Source organism: Anastrepha ludens, chromosome 2 (genome assembly GCF_028408465.1).
Source record: "Anastrepha ludens isolate Willacy chromosome 2, idAnaLude1.1, whole genome shotgun sequence".
NCBI classification, from domain to species: Eukaryota; Metazoa; Arthropoda; class Insecta; order Diptera; family Tephritidae; genus Anastrepha; species Anastrepha ludens.
Genome location: NC_071498.1, coordinates 134258674 through 134285640, shown reverse-complemented (window position 1 = coordinate 134285640; position 26967 = coordinate 134258674). Strand labels below are relative to the sequence as shown.

The 26967-nt window shown below is 36.3% G+C and overlaps 1 protein-coding gene across 1 annotated transcript; it reads right to left on the bottom strand.

Moving 5' to 3' along the window:
- Positions 1-26967, bottom strand: LOC128855373 (gelsolin). Its single transcript, XM_054090228.1, has 11 exons — positions 26836-26967; positions 9074-9260; positions 8698-8866; positions 5609-5683; positions 3561-3753; positions 2770-3063; positions 1652-2703; positions 1347-1592; positions 1166-1276; positions 970-1095; positions 1-249 (listed from the first exon to the last, which is right to left on the bottom strand). The coding sequence occupies exons 2-11, from the start codon at positions 9100-9102 to the stop codon at positions 175-177; spliced, it is 2370 nt and encodes a 789-aa protein (XP_053946203.1). The 5' UTR covers positions 9103-9260; positions 26836-26967; the 3' UTR covers positions 1-174.

The window sequence follows — 26967 nt, the reverse complement described above, 5'->3', positions numbered from 1 at the left end:
TTAGGTAAACATTTTAAAAAGTCTGGCACATTTTTGATACCAGACCCACTTTTAATGTAGCAATTCAAACAAATTTCTTATACCAAACTTAAAAAGAACTGTTTTATTTATTGCACCAAAATTGAGTATTTTCCATTATTAAATTATGCGTGACGACTTTTTGATGAATCGCTTTTAAACTTCATTCAAATCGAAGATGTCGTTACTTTCCTCAACTTCCTTCCCGATCTCTTCGTTCCTTGGTGTTGTCTATTTCGATTGTAAAAAGGTATGCAAAATCAAAATAGTAAGTCATTTTGAAGAATCTATTTTATTTAAAAGCATGCAATGTTAGTCAAAGTGAAAGATATGAAAAATTAGCACAAATGCTTTAAAAAATAGTACAAATACGCGTGCGTGTTGTTGTTAAAGAGTGAATAAATAGAGTGTAATAAAAATGGTAAATCAATTTATTTGTCAATAGATATGGTTTGGTGTAAAATTAGAACAGAAAATCGGAAACTGGGTACGAGTAAATACATATGTATGTGGGTATTTAAATAAAATAGTTAGTATGTCTACTAATACAAGGCGAAACGTATAAAATGTATTTAATAACTAAAAAAACAAATAACATTTTAATGAAAGACACTACCAAAGAACTACCAAAGCAGAGAAGCTGCCCTTCCCTACCGTACTTTTACCAAATTCACAAACGTCATTCACCACCCTAAAAGCCAGTTCATGCCAATTATTTTTCTATTTCAGTTAGCAGAATGGTGAATGTCCGTTCTGAATTTTAGTGCAGAAATTGGCCGGAATTGCATCTTCTTCATTTTAGACAGTCTCTTCTACCACTAACCACCATAAATTATCCGTAGCGAAAGCGATCAGCGGTAAATAGAGAGCTGAGGTTATGTCATGCCGATGAAGTGAATTCTGAGAAACTTTTCGCTACGGAGTTCCTTGCTCATTTTTGCTCTCACTGACCTGCCAGTAATCGATTTCCCATGAGGGGAACATGCGTGTGAAGGCACGTGGCTCATTGCCCTGTACAATGCGTATGACAGTGACTGTGTCAATTGTGCGTTCAGTTGGTTCAGCTTTGATGTACTTCTGCATGTAACGAAAATCAATACATTTAACTTTTAACATCTATAAATGGCAAATCATGCGCAACACAAACCTCCACCACTTCAAGCATCATTCCATTATCTTCAGCTGTGGCGCCTGAGCCCACCCACATGTAGATTTCATCACCCGCATCTAGGAGCATTACATCGTTCGGATCGAGATCCTTTGAGCGTCACACAAATTAATAAGCTTTTAAACAAATATTTCAATTATGAATATCCATGCAAACCTACAGCTTGTTCGAAGCGCGTAATTTCCTCTGCTTCTAAACGTTTGCCAACCAAGCGACAATGGAATAATCTGGGTTCTAGCAAAGGCTTAGTAACATCACTCATGCTGCGATCGTAGATACCCTCCCCATGCAAAAGTTCCGAAAAGTCATCGGGCTCGGCACCTTCTTCAATCACTTCAACGACAGCATCAGGCCAATAGTTTGAAAATCTCTCTATAGCCATATCCTTCTCGAATTTGCTAGCTCCCTGCATTGCATCAGTTATTCATAAACATTCAATTTGCTAATATTATGATTAATACTCACTAAACCAATCCATATGTAGACTTTGTGTGCATCCATTGTTAATAAAGCGAAAACATCTCTTGAAGCTAACGACGATGAATCGGCAGTCACTTCGTTGGCATGCACATCGCTGGCTTCTGTGCCACGAATGCGGTATAATTGTGGATTAATGGGTATAGCGGTGTACGATGTAACAAGTTTTCCTTTGAACATCTTTAGGAAGTGACGCGGCTCGTGGTTCTGCGTTGTGCGCACTAAAATGGCATTACGTTCGACAGCCAATGCCATAGCATCTTCGAATGCGCGTTCCTTTGTGGCATGGCTAGCTTTCATGCCATCCCATACATAAATAATAATACCCGCTTCACCATTTTTGTTGTTATACTTGTAAGTAATCAAGTAAGAGGCGAATCCCAGAAGTGGCATGTTGGGCTGTAGTTGGACTACGTTGCGCACTGTATCCACACGCCCATGTTTATTCACGTACTGCACCACCTCTTTGATGTCGTTTTCGCCATTGTCGGGCATGAAACCGATAGCGCTACCCCCACTCTTTTTCAAGTCTTCGACATCAATGAGGTCGGCAAAATCTGAGTCATCGGAATCATAACCCATTGCAGAGCGTACCAAACGTGTGTGTGCCATGCCAGCGTCGCGCCAAGTGGCGAAATATTGCTTGAATGGCGCCGATTCGGCGCCCTCAACTACACGATGTACTTGTGTCCAAGCTGGATATTTTTTAGTGCGTAGAAACTCTTGTGCCTTGTTCATAGCATCCGATTTCTCTCTTTGTGTCGACCGACGGCCTACCCAAACGTAAATGCCAGAGCCGGTGTCCAAAATAAAGCAATCATTTGTGTCCAGCATTTCTTGACGCAATGGCTTCGTTGAAATTGGATCGATTTTCAGACCACTTTTGGCATCTGAGACCTTGTATAGAGTGACAGAATTAGCATCAGCTGTCTCAAATGCACCATCTTCTTGCTCGGAAGCCTCATCCGGCACTTGTGTGGGGGAGCCAGAGCCTAAAACCTCGAAAAAGTGTTGCTTATCCACATCCGAACTAAACTCATCTAAAGTGAAATGAAAAATAAATAAAATTAAAAACGCACGAAAACTTAAAGCGTATTCATACTCACCAACAATATCGACCCTGGCACGTCCGTTGTGATCTTGATCGCGAATTTGATTAGCAGCGCTGATAGCTTTCAGCTTCTCCACTCGCTTTGCTTGTGGTCCTACATAGACGAGTATCTCATTGCCAGCATCTAAGATGAAGCAATCGCCTTTGTTCATCGACGACACGGACAGATTAACCTGACGTACACGCACGTTGCGCTTGCCCTTCACCTGAAACAAGCGCTTCTCGCCAGCGGCATTGGTTTGCACATGCTTGAAGCCGGTTCCTACGCCGCCTTGCTCGTAGCGTACGCCTGAAAGAAACCAATGAAAAAGCGTATAAATGTGAGAAGATGTAAGTTGAAGATATTAGAGTCATTTAGCTCCGAAGCCCTGCGTAGCGAGAGGCTATATTCCGAATTTCCCTTATTAAATTGTGTTATAGAACTTTCTCTAGAACCGTCAACATACAAGCACGGAATTTTTGGTGTATTTCTGGAGCATTACAGGCACCATTCAGTATTTGCAAATTTGACTCGCTTTCCGACGTTTCTTGATTTGCATTGGTAATCTACGGCAATATTTAGCTCGTACCTTTGCTTGTACATATATATGAACATTTTTATGCATTGGCTTACTCGTATGTACATACATATGTACATACTAAATCAACTGATAACCACAGGGACTACAGCACGCTTGCAAAAGATTACGCGTTTTTATACATCTATGTAGATATCCACATGCATCGCAGTGCAATCCTTGAGTGTTCGCTTGACAAATGTACGCTGAACTGAACTACTGAACTTACCATTCCTAAAGTAACTAAGAAAGAGCTGTGATTCGTGATCCTGAACTTCACGGTGTTGCACCGGCGCGCCATTAAGCAGGTCATCCAGCTGCACAGCGTAAATAGCAGCAGCGCCAGCCTCGTCGGTGGATGTATCCGAACCAAGCCAAAAGTGAATATCCCAGGAGAGTTGTTTATCTTTACGTTCGATTGTCTGCCAAATGAAGAAAAATTTGTAAAAGGAAATAAGCAGATACGAATAAAGTAGCGAGTTGAATACAAGGTAAAGACAAAGGGAGCTATTTTTAATATACATACATACGTACATACTTGCATGTAGGCAGGATATGAAGCTGTAATTTTTGTCTAGCTTCCCAAGAAGAAAAAAATCGTGAAATGTGGGTTGAAAAAAAGTTCATCTTACGACGCTGTATAACGGTTATGGGGCATATGCTATATACCTAAATTTAATATGCTCTAGTCGATTCAAAATTGAGGGGTTTCATAAAAAGTGCAAGTAGAGGAAGGGTCAATATCTTCATAAGTCAAACGCAAATGCGTATGAGAGTAACACTACAACCCATTTCATGGCATCTGGAGGTTTAGGATAAGATTCAGAAATTGGTAATTTGGCTCCGTATAAACTGAAACCAAGAAATGTTCTAAGGCGTTTTACTGCGTCTGCAGGCCAAGGGAAATATAATAATTTTTGAAAGTAACCAATATAAGGTTTTGGAAAAATCCATGGAATCTTATGCTAAGTATGGCTAGGCAGAAAAATCTATAGTGAAAATGATTCGTTAGTAATGTTGTATGTTTGACAGGAACAGAAGGAGCCTAAAAACTGTATAAGTTATGCTAGAAAGCTTCTAAATCAGAAAAGGTAATGATCCGGTAAATAATTCTCATCCGAGTTATTCCTTTTCGCAAACAAACGAACAAGTTACGGATCAACATGAAGACCCCCACCAAAAATAGGAGAAGGAGCTCGGCCAAACACGTAACAGCCACACCTACACGCCAATTATTTTTTTATTTCTTTTTTTTTTAAACGAATCACTTCAAATAGCAATCGGATAGAATTTTAGAAGCAAAATAGGCCATAACGTTCATCCCATCTCGCCCTTTTCCACTTTCATTTGTTTCGATCGATGTGGAATGCTTCATCTGGAATAGGCTTTCGCTTTCAATGGAAAAGGGCAAAAAGTGGCTTGTTACGTTCTCGGACTTGAAAAATAAGTACTGTCCAGGAGTGGAAAATAAGCGGCCGCCGTGACCAAGTGGGTTGGTGCGTGCCCAAGTTCGATTCTCCGGGCATGAAACACCAAATGATAGAAAAAGTTGTATCTAATATCGGTCGCCCATCGACAGACAATGGCAAACCTCCGAGTGTATTTCTGCAATGAAAAAGCTCCTCATAAAAAATATCCGCCGCTCGGTGTCGGCTTAAAACTGAAGGTCTCTCATTTGTGGAACAACATCAAGGCGCACGCCACAAAAAGGAGGAGGAGCTCGGCCAAATACCAAAAAGGGTATAAGCGCCAATTATACATGTATATAAAAAATAGTGCAAAATATTTCCTCATTCTATGGGCAATGCTTTGAATAAAATGTTTATATTGTTCCTAATTTTGTAGGTAAAAGTAAGTACAAAAGTTCAGAAAAATATCTCAAAAATGTCTAAAAGAAAGAACTAAAGACAAGCAACAAGTCCGTTCATTTAACAAAGCTCCTGTGGTGGAATTGTCCGAGTTTTGTTTGAGAAAGGATCCCAGATTGAATCTTCTTTCCCTTTTGCCCCCTTAACTCTCATAGCTTAACGAATTTACGGAAATTAATTAGTTTCCATTTGATTAATATTAGAGCAAATTGGATTTTACGTGGAGAAGTAAGTTTGCGGAGGGAGCCAGGAACTAATAACTTGTTTTTGTTGTTATACGTTTCTTGGGGCAGTTTCTATACACTTGACGCTCTCTGACCTTTATTAGATTTTAGGAATGCAGTTTTAAAATTCTATGAGAAACTACTTAAATTCCAATTATCTAAAAAATATTAAAATAACAACTTACATTTAAAACGATATACGAATCCCCAGAATAAAATTTTCCATAGTCGTTTTTCGGGTAAGCAACTGGTTCGAAATTCTGCAAATAAAAGAATGGAAACAAAAATTACAATAAAATTATATGTACCAATATATCAACACTCGAATTATTTATTTATTTATAAATACAGTTGGCCCACCCTAACCTACTAATGTTAAGCACAAATAACTTTTTTATTTTTTGACATATTTATTTTTCTCTTTTTGTTGGTTATAATTGAATTGTTGGAAATTTCTTATGACATCCTACAGTACAACACAACGCGTTAAAATTATCGAGTTTTTCTATTCTTACACAATTAGCCACACAAATTGATTTTTTAAATAATTTTTTGATATCAGATGAAGCGTATTTCCATTTAAATGGTTATGTCAACAAACAAAACTGTAGATTTTGGGGCTCTGAAAATCCAAGGGCAACACACCAACATCAGTTGCACCCATCTAAATGTACTGTTTGGAGCGGTGTTATGGCCACTAGAGTTATCGGTCCATATTTCTTCGAAAATGAGGATGAAACGCCGGAATCGATTCCAGGAGCTTCTTACAGAACATTAATTGAAAACTTTTTGCGGCCAATGGCGGAGCGGTATCCTAATTTGTGGTTTCAACAAGATGGAGCAACTGCGCTTACTGCTAGGCAGCAGTCGTTAGTCATTAAGCTCATCCTGCATATAAGACCTCATTGTTATGGCGATCGGTAAAGCCGAGTGAGCTTAGATGTGACTACCTTTCGGTTAACCCGAGTTTCAAGCTCGCAGTGTACATGAAATACCCCTATACAAGAAACATTTCTACCATGAAAAAGCTTGTCATTAAAATTATCTGTCGTTCAGAAGCGACATAAAACTGTAGGCCCTACATTTGTAGGCAAACCTCCGAGTGTATTTCTGCCATGAAAAAGCTCCTCATAAAAATATTTGCCTTTCGGAGTCGGCTTAAAACTGTATGTCCCTCCATTTGTGGACAACATCAAGGCGCACACCACAAATAGGAGGAGGAGCTCGGCCAAACACCCAAAAAGGGTGTACGCGCCAATTATATATATAACTATATAAGCTGTCATATCATAACGTCATATTATCGGAAGTTATATTACGAGTATTTGTGCCAGAATTTTGCGTACAACTCTTGACGTGTGTCCCAACTTTTCGGTAATGCACCGTCACACCCTGCATTCATTATTCGAAACCATTTGGTCTAAAACTCGACTCATATATGTAGGCTGTAGAACCCTTCATATTCGACTTATTTAGCGACTACCAGACGATATTCAACAGTTGACCCTCCCGCTGGGACTGAAGAAGTGCTCCGCGAACTACCTGAGTGGTCGGCATTCGTCAGTAATCTTTCGAGATCAAAGCTCGAAGCAGAGGAGGATACCGCAGAGTGGTGTCCCTTAACACTTGCTTTTCAACTTCTACATCTCGAAGTTTCCCCAACTACCAGAGGGAGTCTCACTGGTCTCCTATGCTGACGATTATACGATAATGAGGTCGGGCAATGACATCGATGAACTCGCCAGCTTTTCTCGTTCTTTCAGTGCAAGGAATCTCCAACTTTCACCCAAAAAATTCACGGCAACCCTCTTTTACCACCTGGGCGAAGGAGGTCAAACTGCAGCTAAAGGGAAGAGCCGACGACACACCAATACCAACAGTTAACAACCCCAAAATCTTCGGCGTCACCTTCAACTGCCACTAAAGTCCAAAACCGCAACAAGGTCGTCAAATCACTAGTCCGCAGCACTTGAAGCAAAGGCAGGGAAATGTTGCTGGCGACATTTAAATCAATTGGACGGGCTGTGCTGAGTTTTGCTGCGCCTATCTGGTGGCTTGTCTCCAGTAATACCCCATAGACAAAGCGCAAGATCTGTTACAATACTGCAATCAACCACGGATACCTTCTTATGTCGCTTTTGCAACACCTACACAACAAGATTTCCATGCATTCCATTTCCCGCACAAATGCTCAGCAAGCAATTTCTACTTGGGAATACCGTAGGAATCACACCTGCAGACATTTGCTAGAGCCTTCAACTTCAGTGTCGAGATGCAGTACAAATCACAGCTACAACTACTAGACCGGACAGTATATAGACAGATGTTAAACGACATTCGTCGAGATACTCTTATCTCCTTTCAAAACTCCCGACCCCCGAATGCCCTTAGTCGGAGTCCAACCACCACCTATTGCAGGCGAAGAGCTTCAGCTATCTCGCGAGACCTGCGTAACTTTGGCTCAATTAAATTCTGAATATTGTAGTAGGTGACACTCCTACTTATCCAGAATAGATTCCGACATATTCGGCACGTTTTCTGGGTCTACCAGATGAGTTAGACGATGACTGTCGGTGATTGCACCTCACGAATACAACAACAACAACTTATTTAACTACGCTCCGCATCTAAATATTCATTAGGACAACTTCGAGGGCACAGTTTCCAGTCCGTAGAAAAGTTGAAGCAACGTTGGACGATTTCCAATATTTAGAGAATTTATGTAGAAAGCACGCTGGCATACATAAATTAATTTTTTTGAGGCGTATGAAATAAATTTGTAAAAATGAGCGCATATTGCAAAATTTATGAACAAATCACTTTTCTATTTGTATATCGACATTACCGATGATATTAGCGCATAACTATTTTTGGTTATTCAACCGAAACTGTTGCAGTCTTTTACGGTAAAAGTCGCTTTCCGGCCATGAACTTATTCTATCAGTACTTTCTTTGAAAAAATGTTGTTGCATTTTTATTCATCTTGTAAATTGCAATTGGCTTATCAGCTAAAATCACCAGACATTGCCGATGATACAAGAGCGTGTTGCGTGCGTTGGTGATTTGCATAAACAAATCACTTTTTAAATTTTCTTACAATCTGCTAAACACGCAAGACATCCAAAGTAGCAATAAAGAAAACGCGCGAATTTCGGGTTATGAGCATAGGCATGGATATATGTATATATATAATATATATGTATGTATATGTAAAATAAATATAAAACCAATATAATCAGGCTATAAACCCTTAAACAATTTATCCATAGCTTACCTCAACCCTCCAAATTTCCAAACCCGGCGTCCGACCTGCATTTGCAAATGCACGATGCATGACGCGATTCGGTGTTGATTTGCCGCCACTTTGGGGTTGGGGTTGTATTTGGGTCGACTGCACGCGAAAAGCTGGACGGCCCGGTAGCAGCACAAGTACAGCCAAAAGGCTAGAAAAATATTTAATATGTAGCACAAGTTGGAAAATCTTAGCTCAAAATACAACAAATATATTGCAGAACACATAACAGTTATTGCATTTAATAAAAGTATTACACTGGCAATTAAATCGAAATGCAAGTGAAATTCACTCTTAGTATCTCGAACAATTTAGTTGTGTTGCAAATTCGAAAAAGTGAACTATTCAATTGGATTACCTGAAGATTACTGCCATCTTCGTCGTCATTTTCAGCCGTAGTCTCAACAACTGTTAAAGCTGAGCTCGAAAACCTATTTTGTATTCTTTGAAATTGAGTTTGTTGCTTTACTTTAGGATAAATGCTCTCTATGTGGCACGCTCCACTCCGCAATCACGCGATGCTCAATGAGTTGTTTTACTTTTAGCTAAAAAGAAACATAAGTTAATAATTAAAATACATACAAACATACATATCACTATTATGTATTTGTATCTAAACTAAGCTGTTGTATCTTTTGACGTAAAAAGAAGTAGGAACGTGCAGTTGAAGACATTGCGTTTTATACCATTTATGAAAAATTATTATTTTTAATCGTGAATTGGGTTTTAAAACGACAATTTGGAGGACATTTTATATTTAGTCAATGAAATATTAGTTGTTTAACTTTGTGTGTACGAGTATGTATGTCTTATCTATAAACTATCATATCGACAATTTTTATTTTTCGATTACACATCTTTTTAGAATTTGTTTACACAGAAGTTTGCAGCAAATAATCGTGGATCATTACACAGGTCAGCGATGTTTACAAATTCTTCATCTTAATTACATAGATTAGTTCGTCACACTTCTAGAGCACTTCGTGAATTTTGATAATGAAGTGGCGCCGTTAGATTACCATATGGGCGTATGTCTTCTGTTAAAAAAGTACCCGGCGTTTCTCATTTAAATATTAGTCCATTGTTTGGATATCACTTTGAAACATAATGAGTGGGGTGGGTATTCGAACTATCTTTCTTAACCAGTCATTGCTTGGTGTATTCAGCGAATTTTACTTTAACGAATTTATTTCACCAAAGAGTATATCCCTTTTTTTCTAACAAAAGTCATGTGCGAAGGTATTAAGAAGGTTACGTGTAGCTTACGGAGACTCGGCATTTTGCATTGCCCAAGTAAGCGAAGCGTACAATTAGTTTAGTGTGAGGTTGTGCTTAACGATTAACTAATTATTTTCCCACTGTAAAAGACGGCAAAAAATCCGTCCCGCCCGTTTTGGCAGGGAGTCAAAATTAAGAAAATCAGCATCAAAGAGGTAGTAGCCAATATTGGTGATTAGCATGGTGAAAAGATGTTTAATGGTGTGGCCCATATCAGGCCGTTAGCTGGCTCTCAGCGAATTTGACACACTCAGCAGATGGGCTGACGTAGTAGGAGTTACGAATCGGTTTGTTTACGAAAAAACTAAGAATGTGTTAGTGAGCCAGGAAAAAATTAACACAATGTCACTTGGGTGACGTCTGAACAACGACAGATTTGACGAGTGTGTGAATACATGTGAAATGATCGTGGAGAATTTGGCTGGCGAATCACCCGCGTAGGTGGCAGCCGAAGTTCCCCACACAATTTTGTTTTTCACCATAGTTATTGGCCACACCTAGTAATCTAACATTCTTGTGCGTGATACACAATCTTCTAGCGATAGGACGAGTTGAAGCGTGACTTTGCGCCGAAATTGTTTTTTTTGCAAGCCCAGCATCGTATTGTTGTCTATAAGGAGCTTATTTCTTTGAATCAAAATGTTATCAAAGATATCGAAACGAAGTAACAATCGTCGAAATAGCGCTTCCTAGACTTTTCCAAATCCAAAATACAAAGTCGATTCAAAATGAAAGATTCGTGTGTCGGCTTCTTTAATTGCCGTGGTGGGATCCACTTTGAATTTATTACGTTGTTGTTGTTGCTGTTTTTGTTGTTTAGCCGGCTATAAGTCCGGGTCGTTCCGTAAACGTAGAACCGGCTGCCGGAACGGAATTTCCTCTGCCAAACCAAACAGTAAATAAATAGTATTATGCCAAATTCTACGTACAAATTTGATGAAGCCAAAAGGTAATGAAAGTTTGCACCTTCCGTAACAAATCCCAAACGAACTTTTAGCTTATAGATCTAAATCTTTTTCGTACATATTAATGTTGGTGATTTAAAAAAATGTTTTTTTTTTCTGAAACTATGCTAGAAAGTTATAATATCTCTTTGTTTTTGGGCAGTAAAATTAAGTTCGATATTTTTTTTTATTAAAAAAAAAAATTTTTCGCAAACTATTCTGAAAAGTTATTGTATTTTTCTAATTTTGGGGTAGATGAATTTATTTTTGCTATTTTTTTATTGAAAAAAAGTGCAGTAACAGAAGTGACATTTTCAAAGCAGACAAAGAAAAAGGGAGAGACCGAGATGGAATGAGAGAGAAAGAGAGAGGGAAAGAATATATATTTAAATAAATTCACAACATTTGTAGAGAATACAAATAGACAAAACTTACAAAAAACGGAGAAGGGTCGACCGGTGTAGGTGAACCCCGGACACAAGCCGTGGCAACTACACGCACTACTCCGAGCGTTTATCACCCGCACAAACGCAGCGATTCCAGGACCCCAGCCACGACATAAATTACCGCAAAGGCAATACCAATAAATCCGACGCCGGAATGGATTGCACTTTATAGTACGCACAAGCACTAGCCAGAAAACGGAAATAAGCGCCAAAAAGTGGGCCACCAAAAAAAAACGGCGGAAAAATTGGGACCAAAAACGCCCCAAACAGTAGGCACCCAGGAAATATAACGCCAAAAGGTAGGCACCAAAAATATATTTCCTACAAGTTTGCACTAACAAGCGGCAAAAAGTAGGCAGTTTTATTTCTCACTAGAAATTAGCAACCACAAGGAAAAAATCTGGAAAAATAGCCTAAAGTGTATCTAAGATATATATAATTTATAGCCCTCTCTCTCTCTTCTATTCTTCTACGTTATATCTTTTTTCTCTCTCACGGAACGAAAATGCCCAAAACGTTGCATGGCCTTGAAATGTTACTCTCCATTCTCGCTCGCCCATCGACGCCTAAGAAGTTTCACTTCAAAAATTTATTTTTACTAAAAAATCCAGTATTTTTGATTTCCATTTCATTCTAAAACTTATTCTAGGCAATGTTTTAAAAATAGTTTCATTATTTTTAATAGAAAAATAGCATTATCATGAGAAAAAAATTGTATCTTAAATGTTTTATGGGATAAAAAAAAACGTTTCTTATAAAGCAAATAACTTATTTAACAAAATTTTAGTTTTTATTGCAAAATACGTTCCTTTATTTATATTTTAAAGAATTATGATGTGGGAGTGCAACAAAAAATGGCGAACAAAATATTAAAATGAAGTCCAGAACACTTCCAGAAAAAGAAAACATTTTTTGATCGATTTTTACTAAATTTTCCTTTCGCTGTATAGCATTTCCTATATCCGTATCACTGTGCTATTGGTTCCGAAAGTACCAGAATATTGGTTACAGTGAATATTACTTTGGTGAGAATAAATAAAGTATAATCATAAAAATATCAATAAATAATTGAACGATTCTCGTTTTATTAACAAATTCCGGGTGCTTTTTAATGAGCTACATTTTCTTCGTGTAGTATGATACAATTGGGAGGTTATATATAATATAGGCATAGTATTTTTTTAATTTTTTTGTGCCCTAAGCAAATACAAAATATAAAATATGAAAATATGCGCACAGCGCAATAAATACTCTGATTATTAGCTTTCTAATTTGCTATATTCTCATATTTACAATGAAGTAATATAGAAAAGTATTTAGTGAATGTACCTGCTGCCAATATTGAAAAAGATCTCTCTGTATCTCACATTTCTCATTTAAAACCCAACAGAAAACAATAGTTCAAACAATAGAATAGAACGCATGAAGCAAACTCGTCAATCATTTCAAAGTAATTGAACAATCATTTGAAAGAAATGAGCTTGTCAAAGAATGGAGCGGTGTGAGGCGTTAAACATAAACAATACAAATTGATTTTAAATATGTGCTCGTTTTTTTTATTCGTACCATATACGTATAAGTTGAATACTTGTCGGCAAAGAGTCATGCACATTACCAAGACAACTCATAATTAAACGTTTGTCAACTCAAACCGCAAATGCTTACTACGAACTTGGCACTGACACTGTCCTCCAATGTACGCGCATGTGATCATAGTAGACTTTACCAGCTACTACGTCTTACATATATTTTATGTACTGTTATTTCACAACTTTTGCCGGGTAATAAAAAATACGCAAAAGTTTCTATATACAGTGGCGACCACAATACATATGAAGTGTTTCAAGCTAGAATTTTCTTCTTATTTTTTCTCTAAATATTGCTCATTCTTTAACAAAGCCATACAAATCAAATTTTCAAACTTTATAAAAAATTTAGAAAAAATCTTCTTCTTCTAAATTTTGAATTTTCAGTAAATTCTTGAGTGTAATGTTACATGCATAGAATTTTAGTAAAACAGGTGCAAGTTTTAAACTGCTGAAAATCGCATTGGTTTTTAATATTTTTATTGTTTTTTGTGTTTTGCTGATGGCTTTTGCGGTTTTTTCGTATAATTTATTAAAACTGTTACAATTTATTTACAATTTATAATTTTTTTATTTTTTTGCAAACGGTCTTGCGAATTTTCTTCCAGAAGAAATTTATTTCTATTTATATGAAATGAAGAGCAAAAAGCCGCCAGCAAAAAACTTAAAAAAAATATTAAAAAATTACCCTTAAAAATTTGCGCTTGTTTACTAAAATTTTATGGACCATTTAACTGAATACCTAAAGATTTTCTAGAAATTCGGATTGAAGCGTTCAAAATTTAGATATAAACTGGTTGAATTTCTCTTGTAGTTTTTTTTTATATGGTTCTGGTTAAAAATTAAGAATTAAAACAAAAACAAAAAAAAAAACAATTAAAAATGAAAAATGGAAAAAAAGTTCTAACTAGAAAAACCATTGAAATATTAGTTTAGAGAAAAAGAAATACATTATTTTTTCGTAGAATTTGTGCGTAAATGGCTTAAAACTGTTTCATGATCGGTCTTTAGCTCCAAGGCGATGCTACGACTACTAACGTGCCGGGCAATTTCGATTATTTCTGTGATTTTATCGACATTTCCTTTCACATAAAAAATGCCGGGACGGAATCGACGAAACCAAAATCGCACGTAATTAGACAGTATGGTGCTCACTCTCACCAACGAAAACGTACGCCCGTAAGTCAGTATGAGCTGACTCGATGAAACTAATGAGAGCCCCATGTAAATGATTTCTCATCACCGTTTCGTTCCATAGTATCATAAATCGTTGTTTCATCGAATCAGCTGATACGGACGTACGGGCGTACGTTTACGTTGGTGAGTGTGAGCACCATTACAGTATCGGAACCATAACCACCATTCACAATTTCAGCGCCCTGCCTTGTATTTTCACTTTTATCAAACAAAAAAAAATGTACCGAATTTTCTCTTTTGTTGACTCACAACTGAATGGAACAAACAAAAAAACAGCAAAGAAGTTTTTTAGTGTGAAACGTCAACTTGACAACGAGCATTAACTTTAAATTGTTTGACCGATACTTTACGATACTACAGCCATCTGCCGAGAAAATATTGGACTTATTTTTTCCCCGGCCGCCGTTGCCGAATGGGTTGGTGCGTGACTACCATTCGGATTTTAGAGAGAGAACGTCAGTTTGAATCTCGGTGAAGCACCTAAATTAAGAAAAACATTTTTCTAATAGCGGTCGCCCCTCGGCAGGCAATGGCAAACCTCCGAGTGTATTTCTGCCATGAAAAATCTTCTCATAAAAATATCTGCCGTTCGGAATCGGCTTGAAACTGTAGGTCCCTCCATTTTGTGGAACAACATCAAGACGCACACCACAAATAGGAGGAGGAGCTCGGCCAAACACCCAAAAAGGGTGTACGCGCCAATTATATATGTATATATACATTATATATAATATTACAAAAAAAATCATTATAAACTCAGAGTTATGACCACCACTGTAGGCAAATGTCATTGAATGTACGTGTGTATGTATGTAAGCAAGTAAATTGGTGAGTAATTTTATATAATATGCCAACATATACAAGCACATAAGTATGTATGTACATGAGTATGTAAGTAAACATGTAAATGCGTCCTTAACTTTATTTTAAACCTGAACGAATAACACGTCTAATATTTACAATATCTGCAACAAAGCATGCATATAAATGGGAAAAAAATCTTAAGATCACGACCTATAGATTATTCTGTGGTTAGTAGGCGATAAGTCAAAAGTTTTTTTTTTATTGAGCGAACGGTAAATATTAAGCCTTATGAGCTTGAGTTGAAAGAATTTGTTTTGTTTCGATTTACTTAACACATTTGAAAAATATAATACTTTACAGAAGTTATAAGATGGGCATCGCTTTGCGAAAATTTTGAAATCAAATATTTTTAATCTAAGAATAAGAATATTTTCAATCTATTATTCATATTTTTTTCCATCTATTATTCATATTTTTTTGCGAATGTGAAAAGTATTTTCCAGAGTTGGGTTTTTTTATACGCCCAAGCTAAAGCTAACTATGTATTGCCATATGTATGTATGTAGCAGTATAAAATCCTGTCTAAGTTCGTAACTCTTAAGCCCAACACAAAGCAGCCAATCAAACACTCGATCTTTCATTTATTACATTTGCCTTAAAAGGCATCCGAGGCAACGAGTGAGCCGACGAAACAGCTCGACTTATGCCATCAACAAGCCCTTTGTTTCCAGTTTCCATGGTTCCAAGCTAAATGAACAAGTAGGCGGATGCCTTCATTCTGAAGGAATAAATGCCAACATCTCATTCCGGTTACCGGATCACTGTAATGTATTTCAAACTGAAATTCTGCCTATCAGGGACTGCCTGCTAGCCCTAAATAAAAGTGTCTTCACCACAAGAGATATAAATACATATTCAGATAGCCAATCGGCCCTGAAAGCTTTAAAATCGCCTAATATTAACTCGAAGACAGTAAAAGAATGTATCGTCGTTTTGACAGAACTATCACAGTACTTTGTAATAAACCTGCTCTGGGTACCAGGTCATAGAGACATAGAAGGTAACTGCAAAGCAGATGAACTAGCGAGATTGGGTACCACATTAAAGATCTTACCAGACAAAGCGAACAAACCTATACCTTTAGCAACTTGTAAGATGCTTATAGATAAACACACTATCAGTCCTGCCAATCGGCTATGGTCTCAGTCCCTGACCTGTGCAACTTGTAGAATGACGTGGCCGGAATTTAACACGGCCCCGCACAAACTGACTGTTGAAACTAAACGGGAAAAGTATGCGAAATCTTCTCGAGGTCCTAACAGGGCATTGCCTGATTAGCAGGCATGCCAGTAGATTGAGAGTACCCTATAACGACTATTGCAGAAGCTGTAACGACATTGAAGAAGAAGAGACTATAGAACACTTTCTATGCGGGTGCATGGCTCTGGATAGAAGAAGGTTCAATATTTTAGGAAAAAGTTCCCTGAATAACTTGGCAGAAGTAGCCAATATAAAAATAACAAGTCTTGTTAGATATATTAAAGCCAGGTTGGTTCAATGAGGACAATGTAGAGTGAAGAGAGGGGACAGCCCTGGTATATCACAATGGGCCTACAGCAGTCCTAGGTGTGTCAACCGACAACCACTATTCCTACCTAACTACCATGGTTTCATATGACTTGACATATGAATAATAATACAGACTCTTACCAAACTATCCAGTTGTAGATCCTGGGAGCTAGTACTCGTTCTCGTATTAGTTTTAATTTTAAATTATATGTATACTAATTCTAATAAAAAAACAAATATTTGCTTTATTTTTTGACAAATCTTCCATGATAAAAATAGAAATTTTTTGCGGCAATATCTAGTGAAGGCGCTGGCACTATCGGCTAATATTCAGTGCCAAGGCATTCCTAATTGAATATGTAAATATCAGCTTGACAGGGGTGGTACAATACAAGCTTCCACTCAAATTTGTTGCACGACACGTAATGTTCGGTGGAGATTCTACAGTTGGAGAACCTACAGACGGGAATGCTCTCGGAAATGAGCCATTACATGCGATTATGAATTAAAAAAAAAAAATTCTATAGTTTTGATTTCCGCTATCGCTTTAGAGCTATTGGGTTGTCCGGATAGAAATTGCTGATTTTTTAAAAGAAAGTAAATACATTTTTATGAAAACTTATAAAGAACTTTAATCAATTATATATTTTCCATTTTGTTCGATAACCTTTTGCAATCTTTCCGGCAAATTCATTCTTCCGCGCTTATGGAACTTCTGGCCTTTATAGCCTCGTTATTGCCGAAAGCTTTAGCATTAAAGGAGTTCTGCAAAAACCGAAACAAATTGTAGTCTGACGGTGCAAGGTCAGGGCAATATGATGGATGCATCAAAGGTGAATATCAGTCTATTGAAGTGGTTTGTGGCGCTTCATCATGCTTGGACCATGATCGTTTTCGATTGTAAACAATCCATTTTTCATCATCAGTGATAATCCGCTTCAAAAACGGATCGACTTCATTGCATTTAAGATACATATCACAAGCGTTGATTCGGTTTGTTAAATGAATTTCCCTAAATTCATGTGGTGCCCAAATATCAAGCCAGTCCAAGACTCTTTATACGCTCATGAACGCTTGATTTTGGTATATTTAACTTCTCTCCAATCTCACGCAAAGTTACATGACGATCCAATTCGATTAAGGCCTTGTAACGTCTTCATCAAAATCAATCGTGAAAAATCTCCAGAAAGGAATTTGATAAACCTATTTCCACACTGTGTTTCTTTTAAGGCTTTATCACCATATAAATAATGCAACTTTTTAGCAACCTTTTGGTCCTTAGAGTAGAATGTACACTAAGTGCCGTTAAGATATCTCACTTTTAATACGAGTTATCGTATTACAGAAAATGTTGGTCTAAATATGTTCATATAATATTATATATCTCGATTTCGTTGCGCTATTACGAAGAACCATTATGTGCACAAAATAATCTAAAGGGTGTTTCAAAAGACGCGCCTAGATATTGTTTTAAAATAAAACATGTAAAAATTTAGATTCTTTGAGATTTCACTATTTTTATTCAAAGTACGGCTCTTAACAATTATATGTTAAAAACGGGATCATTTAAATGTCCACCATGAGCACGTCTACAGTCGATTCATGAATGCCTAATTGTTGAGAACGTCGAGATATCGGATAACGACGTTGAAAGTTGTTCAGCAACACATTGCGCTACAGCAGCAATATTCTCAACAGAACGTCCAGTTTTTGGTCTGCCGACAGAATCAGTTTTTTTCAAGTTTTTTCACCAACCCTCGAATTGTCGACTCATTCGGGATCATAGGGCCTCTTCCATCGTATACGGTTCTGTGCTGTTGTTTTTGCACCGTGCCATGTGATGTCGGCATTTGCTAATTCGCGCAACATTGACCTTCTCCAAGTATTTTTTGGTCGACCGCGACCTCTGCTTCCTAGCGGGTTCCAGTCCAGCGCCATTCTCGTGATGCAATCTGGTGATTTTCTCAATGTGTGACCTATCCATCGCCACTTTCTGCGTTTGATTTGCCTAAGAATGGGTTCCTCATTCGTTAATCTCCACAGTGCGTCGTTATTGATGGTGTTTGGCCAGAATATTCTGCACATGATGCGGAGGCATTTGTTGACGAAAGATTGTGACACACGTACCAGGACCCGAATAGCACAATTTCCACAATAAGTTTCAATAATTTTAACATGTTGTTCTATATTGTAAAATTGTAGGTACATCTGTCTACTTGATGAATATCAAAGATGACATAAAAAAGGTACTGTCTAGGAATTATTCGCTATTGACATCTGAGCGACACTTTTGAAAGGCCCTTTTTGTAATACCTTAATGTACTAATGCACTTACACAATTATAAAAATAGCTCTCATCTGTGGAAGAAATATTCTAAAAATAATTCACAGAGCTTTATTTTAATTATTTATGAATAAACTTCGTATAAGAGGCACGTCATGCGATTAGCTCTAAGCAAGACTTTAAAGAGCAACAAAAAGGCTTTTCCTCCATCAACAACGAGTAGCGAAGCGCAATTTGATCACAAAGTATGATATTTCGAATGCCTAAGTGGATGACTAAAGTACAATTCATACACACATACATACATACATAGAAATGTGTGCATATGCAAATACTTTCACCGCTTCGAAAAAGAAAGGCGTAACATTTTACGTTTTTTTTAGTAAAAACATTTGTACACACATACATACATATGTATGCGTCTTCAAAAATAGTAAATTAAATCTTTTTTTTTTATTATCTTTTTTCATTTGCGCATCTTTTTGAAATTCGCATGTTGCCAATTGGTATACATTTTGTTTTTTGCGCTTTATCTTGCTACTTTTTTCTATACAAAAGTAGAAAAGCAACCAATTTACTTTAAAAGTTCGAACAAAATTTATGAGTTTATGAGTTGAAATTCTTCTATAAGCCTATAGTCTTACGTTTTACTACATGAATAAGTGAATGAATAAAAATGTAAATAAATAAATAAATAAATAAAAATGAGTAATACAATACGAATCAGTCGAGATTTCCAATTAATATTGTGCCGGAAATAATGATTTGCTTTTGTGAATATGTAAATATTTGTTAATTCTGAAACGTTTTTATTTGCAGCAAGCAGAACTAAGAGGTTCGTGATTTTATGAAACTAATAAACAAACTAACAGATAAATTATACTACACTTAACACGTAAGGTATTTAAATAATTTCTTATTATTATTACTTTTTTTCTTTCTTAAATTAATGCATAATTCCTCGAGAATATTGCGTCAAGGCAGTTGGAGCAAAATTTACGAAATTATTTGAGCGTCCATTGCTCTAGGTTTCTATTCCTGCTCGACTTTAAGGGGTGCAGAATTTGCAAAAAATCTAAATTTCGATATTTCGAAAGTATAGACGCTTAAGAATATACTGTGAAATTGTCATGCGGAAATTCTCAATATTACAGCTTCTACAGCCCATTAACTAGGTAGAGAGCGGTCCGCGCGCTCCTGTACCTCAAACTTTAAACTCGTTTTTCTCGAAACGACCTTTTTCCGGCACGACCTGCATGATAACTCATGCAGTTTTTAATATTTTTTGATGCGGTTTTTTTTAAATATTCGAAAGTGTTTTCTCTATAGATTTGATTTTTGATATTTTTATTAAAAAATTTTATAAACATAATTAAAGTGTGGCATTTATGACGTAAAACGCATACTTGTTTTTAAAATGCCGTAAATTGCAAAATTTTTCAAAATTCAAAAATCCGTCTCGACAGACTATAACTACAACTTTATTTAGAAGAATTTTTTTACTTCATCCATCAACATTTCAAGTAGAAATGATGCAGCCCCTGGAGCAACTTTTTTTGATTGTACTTTGGATCACGTGATTTTTTATATACTAATTTTTGTAAAGAAAAATTAAAATACATTTTTTTGTAAAGTTTAAGTACAAATAAACAATGTATACAATTGTTATTCCTTATTAAAAACAGTCTCTCCTTCAACGCATTGTTGGCACTGCTGGACGTATGTATGTAGTTCATTAACTTTGTTCTGAAATTTTGAAGCACGCCAAAATCTACTAGAGACCAGGAATTGGCAACCTGCGGCTCACGAGCGACATGCGGCTCTTTGGATTATTTGGATATTATTTATTTTATCAAAAAAATTTGAATCGTTCTGCGTCGATTAACGAGGATTATGCGCCGATTCTATCGCTCAGTCACTTGTACTCACTGACTGTAAAGAATTCGAAAAACGAAATGGATACTCAGTATTCCGACGTCCTTCATCACAATAAATGCGATGGCATTCGAAAGGTAAAGTATTGAATGAAAAAAATACATCCCTAAATGAGAGAAACAAATTATTAATCACCCTGAATAAGAGAACGACGAAGGTGGCAAAAATGAGCTGAATCTCAAACTGCAAGGAAAGGGAAACCCAGCCTATGCTTTGGTAGAAGAAAAATTAATTATTTTTACAGAATATATTCAGAGCTGTAAATTACCTCACTTTCACTTTCTAAAGCAATATCGCGATAAAACCAGTGCAACTGTTGAAAGGAATTACTTCAGCAGTTATAAAAAAAATTAAAGGTGACAGATTTGAGCAATTCAGAACTAACAAAACCGCGCTAACGTTCATAGTAGCATACAACCAAGTTGGAAGAGTGGGAGGTCCAGAAAGGTCCAACAAAAGTGGGCAACTTTAAAGCAAATGCCGCGAGTTGAGCCCTTATTATATTCAACGTATGGAGTAGTCTTTAAGATTGCTACAGTGGGGTGAAGAAGTTGGCATTTGGAGTGCTGACTATCTTCGGATCGACATATTCGTGCGACCAAACGTTCTCTTGCATGAATATAATTAAAAGTACAGTAAGAAGCCAACTGTTTTCCAAACGGAAATTTTTGCCATCCTGAAAGTACCCGAATGGATAATCGAGAGGAGATGGAGTGGGAAACCGATTGGAGTTTTCAGTGACAGTCAGGCTGCACTGAGGACACTGGAGAACGCGAAGCAAACCTCAAAGGTTGTTCAAGAATGTAAGAAGAAGCTCAATTCTGTCGCAAGACAGAACAGGCTTGTACTTATATGGGTTCCAGGACACTCCGGTGTTCAAGGAAACGAAATTGCCGATGAATTGGCCAAACGTGAATCAGCGGTTTTCAGGCACCAATAATCGGCATCAGTTCCGCAGGAATCTTGAATTGAATCAACGATTATGTATGCAATTTACATAAAGAGCGATGGTCCGGTCTAGAACGCTGCAGAACTGCAAAGAGTTTTGTGACAAGTCCGAACAGAAAGCTGTCAAACTTTCTACTAAAACTTGGAAGGAAAGACGTTCGGTTGATGGTCGGTATTATTACTGGACACAACCCATGGGGTCAGCATATGACCACCATTGGAATAATTGAGGACCCAGTGAGTCTGTCTTGCTTGGTGGAGGCGGATAGCACTGAACACTTTCTCTGTGAGTGGCCTGCCTTCGCTAGAGCAAGGCTACGAATTTTAAGTTCCGATGTCGTGAGAATGAGTAATATTCGTTCTCTGGAGGATATTTACAGATTTGCCAAAGAATCTGGAAAATTCTCAAAGGACTAACTATCTCTATCTCTGTCTCTATTCTTTAATATCTCTTTCTCTGATACTTTTCTCCTTTCCTCCTTGACTTTCTACCCTCTTTCCAGAGTTCTTAATACAATGGGCTTTTTAGCCTTAGTGTTTTAGGAGCCACTAAATCTCCTGGTGCTCCTTGGCTCGACCAATTCAAATTTCAAGAAGCCAACTAACGAATAAAACTTTAGAGGCCGTGTTTGAAACTTGAAACAACAAGGTTTGAGCCAAATTTATCTAAATTTTCTAAAACCATGCAAGGCCATCGCTCCCACTGAATTTGTTGCGGCTCTTTAAAAACTTTGAAATTTTGTAAATTTTAATTTTTGACTCCTCCGACTCAAAAGGTTGCCGACCCCTGCACTAGACCAATCGTTTTGAAATTTTTTACGAAACTTTTCACATAATTCACCGGATATCCCTAGGAGTTTTTGTTTGCTTTTCTTTCAAGTAAATATAAATCTCTAAGCGTTACAAGAAATTATATTAATAAAAAAAAAGGAAACAAAAAAATTGTTCTTGGGCTACCTCGAAATATCTCCTTTACCAAATGCACTTTAATTTTTTTATTTCATAAAATTCTGTTGCGGCTTTTGATACGCGCCGCAAGACTACTTTTTCAAGGCACCTTCTGAGATTTACTGTTATTCGCTCAATTTTCAATATTAGCAATGAAAATTTAGGAAAATAAAAATGTAGGATTATTATACTGAATTTGACTGAATAAACTAACACTAACTAAGTTGATAACAAAAATCTTAAAACCATGCCTCTTATCTCCCCTTTAACCTTATTCTAGATTGAAAGAACTAGAGGCACTGTTGTTGTTGTTATAGCAGCATAAACATTCCCCATATATTTACGGGGATGCTGCTGGAGTGACAGTCATTGGCCGTATATAAATCCGTATCGTTCCGATAGTGCAGAACCGACTGCTATGGGAACCTTGGGATTGTTCCTCATGACATGCCTAGCTTCTTCCTTTCAAAATTTGTACTAATGAGAAATTAAAGTTCGTCTTAAGGGGTTAGACCACTCTAGGATTTTCAAAATATCGAAATTTTTTTTTTTTGCTTAAAAGATGCTTTAAACTCTTTAGAATATAAAACAAAAAGTCCTATGCGTGAAAAAAATGTTTATCTCTAATATTTCGCACTTTTGCGCGAGCGCCTCTGACGTCTCTGACACGACTATTCAAATTTAAACCGTGTTTATCTCAAAACGTGATTTTTCAAAACTGCACGCAGCATAACACAAACAATTTTTAATATTTTCACTTGTAATTGTACAAGGATCTTTAGAACATTATTCCGCACTGAAATACGTACGGATTTTTTTATTAATTAATTAATTAGAAAAATTTTTATAAACAATTAACGGTTCCATTTTAGATGAAAAATTCTACTTTTGACTTCAAACATCTGCAAAATACACAAATTTCAATATTTCTAAAATCCCGTACGTATTTCTACAGCTACACTCACGTCGATTGAGAAGAATTTTTTTAATTTGGTTTAGGTGGACATTTACGTCAGTTGTACTGCGTGCCGTGAAGTGCCTTTTTCGCAGGGCGCGTTCAGAGATTCACTCCAAAGGCGCCATTTTGTAATATTTTTCAATAAAAATATTTGTAATTACACTTAAATACATGCTTAATAATATACTTAAAAAGTTTTTTCCTAGCACCTTTCTTTCAATGTAAAAAAAATCCTTAAAAAACTGCTTTTTTTACAGTAGCTAGAGTGGCGTAACCCCTTAACGCAATATAAGCCATAAAAGTCATATGTCTGACATACTTACATAAAATTCTCCAATATTCTAAGAAAAGAAACTATAATAAAAAATACATATATATATAGTGCCGGTGAAAATAAAAGCACCAAACAAGCAGCCCCCTTTATTTCACAGTAAAACTTGACTAAAAGGCATTTGGTTTGCAGCTATTTTTTCTTGTCTTACTGACAGTCTCTCTGATTTAGGAGAGCAGAAAACATAACTAAAATGATAATGATAAAGATTCTTCTCAAAAGAAGCAAAATTGAAAGGGGAATGCAGAATAGCGCGGTAAAAATAATAACACCAAGCACATGTTTTTGTCGAAAAAAGCACTTGCGCGAAAATTATCATTGGGAAGCGCACGTTTTTGTTAGAAAAGGTGATTTTTTAAAAGACAAAACAGATAAAACATCTAATTAATATCAATTTTTCAAATATGGGCCGCGGAAAGCACTGTAGTGAAGAAAAAAGGACAATTATTAAAAAAATTCTTGAGGAAGGCAAAACCTTCGCCGAAATAAGTCGGTTACTGGGCTGCTTAAACAAAATTATTAGTAATGCCAAGAAATGTGTCCAAAAAGTAGAGTCTCGTGGACGAAAACCTCTTATATCGCCATTACTCGTCAAGCGATTAGTTAGACAGAGCAAGAAGGAGCCATTCAAGCTAGCAACGGAGCTTAAAAAGGACCTAAATATTGCTGTATCTGTTGAAACCATTTGCACTCGATTGAGAGAAAATAATTTGAACGCTTGTAGTTCGAGAAAAGTTCCGCTTTTGACTATTAGACACGCAGCTAAACGTGCTAAGCAACACTCCAATTGGCCAGTGGAAAAGTGGAGAAACATATTGTGGGCAGATGAGAACAAACTCGTGTTGTATGGAAGGACTGGTTCTCGTAGTTACGTTAGGAGACCACCAAAAGAAAAATATAGACCGATGTACACGAAAAAAGCCATTCAACACGGAGGTTCCAGCATCTCAACACAATTGCGAATTTGTAGACTGATGTTAAAAAGACAGTTCACACTTACAATCCAACTAGTAATGTGACCCTTTGGATAGTTGTAAAGGAAATTTGGGAGTGAATTCCGATTACTAGATGCCAGGAGTTAGTGGATTCTTTGCAAAGGCGCTGTGCGGCTGTGATTCCCAATAAAGTATACTCAACAAAGTATTAACACACTAGGTATGGATTAAAAGTACTTTTGTTTTACATTTTTAAGATAATTTTTTGTTTTCGCCATTGTGATTGAAATAGTGCTAATTTTGTTACCGCCTTACTTTGACTGAAATTACTTATTAAGTGAATATATTTTGAAATATGCAAGAAATATGGGGTATCTTCTTATTAAAAATATGTAGATAGATTAATTAATTAAAAAAAAATTAAAATTATTTTATATTCAAAAATTTGCATTCCTTTCAAACTTTTCAAAGTTTAAATTTCGCAACTCCCTATAGTGCTATTATTTTCACCATAGTTGTACATACATATGTACATATATATGTACTTATGCATACATAATCATAAAATTTGTTGTTGAATTAAATTCAAAAGAACATCCTTAAGGGGACAGATACCTGTAAAATTTCGAAAAAAAAAAATTGTTTTTTTTTCATAAAATGTTAATGTAATCCTTTAAGAATGTGTCAAAAATTTTAGAACGTAAATTTAAGTATTTCTTATATTATAGATCGTCAACCGTAACGACTCTATGGAGTCACGTTTTCACGACAGTCGGTTCTACGTTACCGAAACGACCTGGATTTATATTATTCAAGGACTGTCACTACAGCAGCATTCCCCGTATGTAAATATGTTTATGTTTATAAATGTTTATGCTGCTACAACAACAACAACTCTATGGAGTCGTGTTTTTCTCAAAACTATATTTTTCGAATTGGCGTACACGATAACTCGAAAAGTTATTGACCGATCTCCCTAAAATTTTGCTCACATATTTTTCATGATATTGCTTTTTATGTGAATTTAGAAGTTTTCGAAAATTATTCAAAAAAAATAATTTTTTCGAAGCAAAAACAGTAGGAAAATTCGCCCCAAAATTAATTTTTTTTTTGAAACATTTTATTCCGCGATTTTTTTTCTCCATTTTTTTAATTCATATAGAAATTATGACAATAATAAACAAACAAATTTTTGTTTTTTTGTATTCAGGTCACTGACGCCGATTGAGAAGTCCCGCTGCGACCTTTCTGGAAGAATTGAGTGTACATCCGCCGTTTTAAATGATTAAAAAAAAAAAATTTACATTATTTGAATGAATATGAATAAACTGTAAGCCAATTTTGAAAAAAAATATATTGACTTCTTCATTTCAAACAATTTTAATGAAAATCTGGGAAATATGGCCGTTTACAGGTATCTGTCCCCTTAAGTATGGAGAGAGACTTGCTAGCCTGTAAATACTTATAATATCGGACTTGAACAATATTTAGGAATCGCCTGCACTGGTCAGCCCTTCGTCACAAATATCAATATGTAAGTAAAAACACGCATACATATGTACATATATACATATCAAATTAGTGTATTTGAACAAACAGATGATGGACTGCACAAAATATTATTTGCTTAAATATTTAAGTGCGTAAAACAGTGTGTTTCCAAAGGCGACTTTAATTACACTACACTACACACAAGTACATCATTACATACAAATGTACATATCCATATCGTACCATACATAGATATGAATGCAAACAGCTTCATAACATATGTATGTACATACATACATACATACACATATATGTATGCATATTCATAAAACACATTCATACGCAAAAAAATACGTAGCAGCAACAACCAATAACCAACAAATTTCTTCCGGTCATAATTAGCGTATATAAATAATCTTCAAAAAATATGCTAAAACTTATTCAAATCACAGCACATGAAAGATACCTTTTCCCACGTATGATTCCAACAAAACACTCGCGATTTTCGCAATACAACTAGCTTACTGAGACACTTTAAATGTTCAAGACAATTTACTTTTTCCTAAGACAGATTTTGAGCGACTGAACTGTTTATAAA

What these genes read in the sequence shown, in the direction of transcription:
- LOC128855373 (XM_054090228.1), bottom strand. Translation starts at nt 9,102, where the DNA reads ATGACGACGAAGATGGCAGTAATCTTCAG. An exon ending in TGGAAATTTGGAGGGTTGAG is followed by an intron (nt 5,684 to 8,697) that starts GTAAGCTATGGA and finishes TTTTATTTGCAG; the next exon opens with AATTTCGAACCAGTTGCTTA. An exon ending in TTACGCGCTTCGAACAAGCT is followed by an intron (nt 1,277 to 1,346) that starts GTAGGTTTGCAT and finishes TGACGCTCAAAG; the next exon opens with GATCTCGATCCGAACGATGT.